The sequence below is a fragment of the Octodon degus genome, unplaced genomic scaffold (genome assembly GCF_000260255.1).
Source record: "Octodon degus isolate 3935 unplaced genomic scaffold, OctDeg1.0 scaffold00105, whole genome shotgun sequence".
Taxonomy (NCBI): domain Eukaryota; kingdom Metazoa; phylum Chordata; class Mammalia; order Rodentia; family Octodontidae; genus Octodon; species Octodon degus.
The window spans coordinates 3008745-3016841 of NW_004524681.1; the positions used below are offsets into that span (position 1 = coordinate 3008745).

Genomic DNA, 8097 nt, shown 5'->3' on the forward strand with positions numbered 1-8097 from the left:
GGAGCATTTTATAATAAAGTAATTCCTAATTTTTTCTTTGTAGATAGATCAAGCACCTCCAAAATACAAATTCCTATACACAGTGAGTACTTTATTTCAAACAAACACTTCAGTACGTGGAGACAGCCTTGAGCGAAGCTGACAGATACTTCAGCTACGGAGGCGACAAACCATAGTGCCAAATGCATAAAGTGTAGTTGCAAATAAACTTTTAAAAACTAAGTTAACTTTTATCATTAAATACAGAAAATATACTGCTTTGCTAAAATAAATAAGATGTGATGTATCAACACTTCACTCTAAAGATGAACACCAGGACGCACACAGACAACGAATGGTCTTGAGAGCAAACGGCTCCTACACGGGCGCTGGCGGAACACGAGTCACACCATGAAGCACTATGGGTTGTGAGGGTTTCGCCACATACGTCTGTTACCTTGAGGTAGATAACACATGTGTACCAAATTCGGCATTCATTTTCAGTTGCTGCTGGTATCATGTGTTTTAAGAAATGTGTACAGTATGAAAAACTTGAAAATACTAATGAATGAAAAATGTTTCAGGAAAAAAATAGATATTTCCATGCAGTTCTGTACAGTCTCACTGTGTAAATTTCAAGGCAAGAGTTTTGTTTCTGTAAAACAGATCACTGTTCTAGGAGAGAATGTGTTTACTGGTCTTAGTGCATTTTTTTTTTTTTTTTTTTGTCTCTTCCTGCATTGCATTATTTGCTCGATTCTTTTTGTGTGCAAATGACATGCCAGGTAAAATGAAAACAATCTCACATGTAGAAAAAAAGTCTGGATTTTTAAAAACCGAGAACTGACAAAATCCTTACTAAAGGACACCATCTGATTCAAGTAACAAAAATGACTTAAACACTAGGAATAAAAAAGACAAGACGCACTTCATGAGGAACACAAAAAGGTCTGCTGAGTGTTTAGTTCAGATGTCTCAGGATGTGGCTGTAGGTCCGTGGGGGCACGTGCGGGGCCGCCTTCCCAGGGGACCCCGCGGGGCTGTGCAGCTGCGGGAGGCCCCTACACTCAAGCTGCTTCCCCAGCAGGAGCTCCCCGCTGCCCCGCTCCCCCCGGCTCCCGCCCTCTGCCGGCTCCGCGTCTAGCAGGTCGGCATCCTCCCTCCTGCTGAAGAACCTGTCCAAGTAACTGGTGTACGACAGCTCCTTCTCCACCTGCTCGTCCTTCCTGACCTCACAGCAGAACTGCTCAATGAGGAACCGCTCCTCCCCGCCTCCCCCATATGGGCTGTCCCGGGATGACTGGTACAATGCCTCCAGCTGGGCCAAGTTGGCCATGCCCTTCTCCTGCTTCTCCCGGCTCACCGACTTGGGGAGCAGCCCCTTTAGCTCTAGCTGGGACACGGAACTATTCAGGTCGTTCAGTTTGTCCACAACATCGGCGGGCTCGTGCTGCGAACTGAGCTGAATAGTTCCCGCAATAAAGGAATCGAAATCAAAGCCCCGCCCCTTCTCCCGCTCCTTCTCCGCCAGCTGCTGGGATGCCTCCTCTAGCGCTATCTGGGCCTTCACTAAACCGTTCCTCTCACACTTGGACTTGCCCTTCCTGTCGGGCTTCTCCTTGCTTTGTTCCTTCCAGTTGGAAAGATCTATGATAAGTTTGGGCTCATAGTAATGGTTCACCTCGCTCTCCCTCCAGACCAAGCTATCTAAGTACGACGACGACCGCGCTTTGTAGTTACAGGTGTGGCCACACTCCAGCTCGCAGTACTTGTTCTCGTGGTGATCCGGGTACTGCCAGCAAGGCTCAGCAGAGTAACTGGCATCAAAAGCAGGGTCTTCCAGGTATTTCTCTCGGTCTCCATCCAAGTACTTCCGAGGATCCACTTGTCCTTCTTCCTCATCAGTGACGTCAGACAGGGCTCTGGGATCCAGCTGAACCTCATCAATGTCAAAGTTGTTGTGTATGGGCCAATCGTGCTCTGAGAACTGACAGTCATGGTACCTGGAAGGAAAGGGCAGCGCAAACATCACTCCTTGGGCACCAGCTCATGTCCAGTGCACTTTGGTCTTTCTGTGAGACAGTGCCACTCCATGGGGAAGCAAGCCCCAGGGCGAGAGCTGTCACCACCCAGCACATGGGGAATCGCACCAGGCCACTACAGGCGGAGAAACCGATCTCATGAGGAACCCAAGCCCTTCCTTCTCCAATAGGAGGGACACTGTTTCTCTCTAAGTGCATACTTCTCCACCTACCTTTCATCTGTACCCGCAACCTACAGACAGCTGCAGGTCCCCCAGAAGACCTGACAGGCAGTGGGACTCTCATCCTCCCTGGGACCTTGGAAGACTCCACTCTGCTGCTAACAGGCTGAGCAGTGAGGGACGTTCCCAGTTCCACTGCTGCAAAAGGACAGACTCCCCACATACACCCAGTAAGGTGCCTGAACTGCGTGCCTGCTGGAGACATGCTGCACACCAAGGGCGGGGCAGGGGTGCTAGGAGACTCGGGGCTGCAGAAGATGGAGCGCAATGAGGAGGCGGCAGCCGGCAGGTGCGCGAGAGCGCAAACACCCCCCCTGGGAGGGAAAATGAACTGCTTCTGAGACTGACAAACTTTTTTTTACACATAAAAACCCATGAACTTTGAGAAACTCTTGAGTGCCTGCCAGTTCTTGCTAGCTGAAGATTTTGGATTAGCAATGGTTCATTCCTCCAAGTGAATTGCTGTCTGCAGCAGAATTTCATGCCTCAACTCCTCAGAACCCAGAACCCAGGAGGAGGCTGAGGGCAAAGAGCCCTTCACTTTAGCCTAGTGCTCCACATCACAGTGTTCAGACTGGACAAACTTCTACTCTGAACCTCAAGTAAGTACCCTGAATTACTTCAGTGCCACCAAGGAAACAGACTAAACTGTCACCTGCCAGGGTTGACCTGAGCTGCTGTGCAGACTCCCAGGCCTGGCGAGGCTGCATCCTACGCGGGAGCAGGTGCACAGCCCTGGGCTCAACTGCCAGCAGAAACAAATGGCTAAATGCTGTGGGTGACACCCTGAAGTGTGACATTCTTAAAATCAACAGCTTAAGATGCTCAAATTTCCAGTCTGAGGTAGGAGGATCACAAGTTTGTGGCCAGCCTGGACAACTTAGTGAGATCCTGTCTAAAAATGAAAAAAATTAAAAATTAAAGCCTGGGGCAAAGTTCAGCTCTCTGGGTTTAATTCCCACCACACACCTAAACCTACACTCACACCAGGCTCAGATTTCCAAAACCTCCTATTCAGACCTTATTTTATTAATGTGCCTTAATGACTGCTTCCAAAGCAGCATATAATGCTTCCCGTTACCTATTTCCCACACAGTAACCATTTAATTACTTACGCTGCATCAAGGCTCTACAGACCTCGCATGTCTAGCAGAAACCCACTGTCTTCCCCACAGATGACCTGCGCCAGAGCTTGGGCACGCAGGTCCCTGAGAACTCTAGTCCCTGTCTCTGCCCAGGCGCCTTTACCTTTCCCAGTTGTAAATGTGGCTGTGAGTTTCATCCATGAGCAGAATGTCGTCAACTTCATCCTCGATGTGGAATGGGTGGCTGGAGACGGGCTCGTCAGTGGGGAAGGCGTACATGCTCATGTACGGGTGGGACAGGGCCTCCTCTGCGGTCAGCCGGTCCATGGGGCTGAACGTCAGGATCTGCTCCAGGAAGTCCAAGGCTGCGAGAGAAAGAGGCGGTGGCCTTGAGGGAAGAGCTGGCCATGTGCAGAAAGCTGCGGGTGTGGCTCTCGCTGAGAAAAGGCCTGGCGGGCCAGGAGCTCTGGCTGCTCCCACAAACGTATGCAGCCACCTCACCAAGAGGGAGCGCTTTGCTGTCAACAGAATGAATGAAGCTAACTCACCTACCCAATGGATAAAAAAGACATTTTGGGCTGGGGAGATGGCGCAACAGAATAAGCGCTTCCCTGGCAAGCGCAAGGGCCTGAGTTCAATCCCTGGTTCCGCAAAAAAGAAAAAAAAAAAGTCTTTTTTTTTTTTTTAATCAATAACAAATACCTGAAATGTTCTCCAGTCTCATTTAGGGCCAATTACACAGATTAAGCAAAGGCATATGTTAACCACACCACATGAAACAGGCTTTGTTGATCAAAAATGGTCATACATGTCAAAGTCCCAAGTGCATTTGAGGAAAAAATAAAAACTGCCTATTTTCAAAATCCTGATTACTTTACTCATTTGCCACATATGATAGTGGAGAGCCACACATGGTGATGACTAAGGCAGGATTACTGTGAGCTCAAGGCCGGCTGGGACTAATAATAATCCTAATAATCATAATACTGAGTGATACATGGGTGTGTGACCCACAGCAAGCTTAGTATGTGTAGGCTATTAACCCAGACTTCTTGGCTTTTTTCCCTACAGCACTCGGATGGAACTCAAGGTCTTCAAACTGAGCTGCATTCCCAGCTCGTATCTTTTTTTTGGTATCTATTTTTTGAGACAAGAGTCTTGCTAAGTCATTGAATCACCCAGGCTGGGCTCAAACTCCCAAGTGTCGCAATGACAGGACACCACCCTGGCATTTTCTAGGTTTCCTAGAGAGCTGACAAGCTGTGCAGATGCCCACATGCACACACTGAGCACACCACACCCAGTGCATGACCTCAGGCTAAAAGCAGCTTGAAGATGCAGACCACACATGGACACAGGGTCCACCACAAGCCCCGGGCCCAGCCCTTATCAGGTACTCGGTAAACCTGCCTCCTACTAGCAAAAGACAAGTACTTTCTATTAGTTCCTAGTACTCAACTGTTACGAAAGAACCCACATCTTGCTTGGATCACCGCTCGATGTAGAGGGTGGCTGCCGTGGCTCTCCCTGTTTGTACCATGTGCGCCTCACTCCACTTGTTCTTCTCCCTGACCCTCCTAACTCCTTCCCTGCACACATCCAGCAGTTCCTGCTCACACCCACTACATCATGAGCCCCACTCCTGGGCTTAACAGGGCTCATGACTTGGAGCCAGGAGGGAAGCAGGAAGGGCTCAGCATGGGGCCTGAGGTAACTTGGAGGAGCAGTGAAGAGCCCCCTCTCGGGCCAGGTGAAAGAGCACAGGTGCGGCCCTCAGAGCCTGCACAGACTGCTAGAGGACACGTGACCTAGTGCGATACTGTGCAAAGCACACACATGTGCACATGCGCGCACACACATGCATGCACACGAAGAGACATTCACACGACTGTGCACGGAAGCAGCAGTACCTTCGCGGCCAATCCCCGGCAGCAGCTGCGTTAAGGGCCGGTGTGGTTCAGTCATGTCGCTTCGGATATAGACGGGGATGACACTCAGCAGCTCCTGCCGGTCCTCCTCATGCACCACAGGGATGGACTCCAGAATCAGCTGCATCTGCTCCAGTTCATGTGCTCCTGGGAAGGCAGACAGCATGAGGGTGAGCAGTGGATGTGCTGAGACTGTGGCTTTACCGTGACCGCAGTCCTCTGAGAGAGCAGCTCATCTCCAAGCAGATGGAGTGCGCTCTGTTCCTTGCGCTCTGCTCTGTAAGGTCACCAAAAGCAACAGGACAGGAGCTTGGAAGCCTCATGGACTCTACTCACAGACGCCAGGACAAGAGTTCATCTCCAGCACGGAGGGCTAGGCTACTGCACAAGTGTGCTTATGGTTATATGTTAGGCTCAGCCAGCATGAGTAACTCAGAACGACTCTACAAAGTGGCAGCCTTCGGTTACATGTGTAGTTTAAGAGTCTCATTTGCCTGTCTGCTACTCTTTACAAATGGATTCAACACCCTTATCCTAAGATGCACCGTGAGTCCAGCTGTGAAACAAAGCGGGCAAGGCCCCGCCTCCATGCTGCAGCAGGCCATGCAGGGGTGGTGGCCAACAGCAGAAGCAGTCATGAAGAAGAGAGGGGACGAGACCTCTCAGAGAATTTACAAGAAGAGGGAAGATGAGGAGGAAGAAGAGGAGAGAGGAGGAAGACGGTGGCTTCATCTGTGTCAGAACAAGCACAGCAACGTGGTTGAGGTGGAAGAGCTTCCCACCTCCAGTGCAGGGTGGAAAGCAGCCAGGAGGCAGTGAAAGTGAGCTGGCCAGAGCCAATGGGAGGAGAGAAAAAGAGAAGTAGATGAGGCAAGGGGAGGACTGGAGAACATGGAAGCACTCCCCAAAGGACAGAGAGAGCAACTGGGGACAGAGTGAGCCCCAAATGGCGCCAAGAGCTGGGGACTCAGTGACTCCAGGCCCAGAGCTTGAACAAAGACAAAAGAAGCCACAGGCCACTGTGGGTGCCCAAGAGAACAGAGGCAACAGATGGAAGCTGGTGCCATCTGTGGGGAGGGCACAGGCTCAGAGGAGAGGGACTGTCACCCTGTCATCTGGATAGTGCTATACAATGATCCAGGAAGATAAAACAAAGGCCCAAGAGAAAAGTGTCCTGGATTAAGGGCTGGAGCAGGAGGAGGGAAGACACCAACAGCACCCCAGATGCTCTTCAGAGGCTTTGACTGTTAATGACCTGCACGCATGGTGGGAATGCATCAGAAAACGAGACTGGAGACTCCTACGCCTGCAGACACTGACAACAAACCTCCTCCATGGGGAGAGTGGAAGCACAGCGAGGAGCTGCCTTGTCACAAGCAACCCGTCTCAGACCAGCCAGGGTTTACTGCTGGACTTGAATGACATCGAAAGTGTCCAGGGGACGTCTGAGAACACACTTAGCCCTCATGTGGAATGAGCAGTCTTTGCTGACCCCAGTTCTCTGCCTTGGAGCTTGACCGGCCACTTCACAGCACAGAGCTTTGCTTCCTTTGTACTCCTGGCTCACTACTGTCACAGCTTAATGCTGACACCCTTTCCTCAAAGGGGGAGAACTCCAGCCCCATTCCTGTGACTGCAAGGTAGACTTAGCAACTTGCTTAGTGAAGACAGGACTGCAAACCACTTCAAAGATGAAGTCACAAGAAGACATTCTATATTTATGGTCAATGATCTTTAATCAACACATCAACCTAATTCAATGGAGAAAGAACTCAGAATGAATAATGTGGGACAACTGGGTAGTTGACAAAAAATAAGGTTTGACCTGTACCTCACCACAGACAAAACTTTCACTCACAATGGGTCAGCCAATTAAATACAGAAAGATATAAATTGGGAGCCGGGGAGATGGCTCAGTAGAATAAGTGCTTCCCTGGCAAGCATGAGGGTCTGAGTTCAATTCCCGGTTCCACCAAAAAAAGAAAGAAGGATATAAACTGAGTGGGCCTGCCAGTTAGCTCAGTCATTTAAGAGCCTGCTCATGCAAATGCAGTCAGGCGCAGAATACTACAGTTCGATCCCCACCTCCACCTGCTTACCAGACCCACCCTTAAGGCAGCCTGAGCCAGCCAAAAAAAAAAAAAAAAGACATAAACTGAGACTTTTAGCAGTAAATATCTGTGATGAAGAGAAAGGGCTGCCTATTGCCTATGGAGAGACCAGGCCCCCTAGTGGAGGCTGTCCGAGTGAGCCACCCGAAGTCAGTCCTGCCCAGGGGGTCCTCAGCTCGCTGCCCCAGGACCAATGCCTCTGAGAAAGTGAGGCACAGAAGCACCCAAAAAGCCACACCTGAGCTGCCACCCACAGGCAATGAAATAAGACATTTGCTGTTTAAGCCACTAAATCTGGGGAATTTGCTGCAGCAACAGAACACAAAGGTACATCGGTATCTCAAATGTAAACTCCAACTGCAGTATGGCTCCTCAAAAGATCCAATCCACTTGATCATGTAGACTGTAACTGGCACTTTCTCTAAATGTTATAGAGAGCCCATTTGAATGTCATCACAGTCAGGGAAGTCTGTATCTGTAATCCCAGAGGACAATTACTGGAATTCTGGTGAGTTAATTCCACTCTAGCACTTGCAGCACAACCCATGGTGTAAAGACACAACCATACATTCAAGATGGTGGGGAGCCCACAGGGTCCTAGTCCAGCTAGAATAATGGTCAACACAACAAAGGCCTGAACCCAGGCTCAAACCCAGGTTTATTACTTCGTGAAGAGGGGAGTGGCTCAGCGATGAGTGACTGACAGTGGCGGGAAGCACGTGAGTGCTGTG

General features: G+C 50.0%; 1 protein-coding gene across 1 annotated transcript in view; it reads right to left on the reverse strand.

Moving 5' to 3' along the window:
- Positions 1 to 687: 687 nt before the first annotated feature.
- The window catches only part of Mapk6 (mitogen-activated protein kinase 6), an 11537-nt gene continuing 4127 nt past the window's right edge, over positions 688 to 8097 (reverse strand). Inside the window, exons 3-5 of the mRNA XM_004639051.2 lie at positions 5238 to 5402; positions 3491 to 3692; positions 688 to 1982 (exon numbers count right to left, since the gene is read on the reverse strand). Of these exons, the coding sequence (XP_004639108.1) occupies positions 941 to 1982; positions 3491 to 3692; positions 5238 to 5402 (1409 nt within the window). The 3' untranslated portion in view covers positions 688 to 940. The remainder of the gene's footprint in view (positions 1983 to 3490; positions 3693 to 5237; positions 5403 to 8097) is intronic.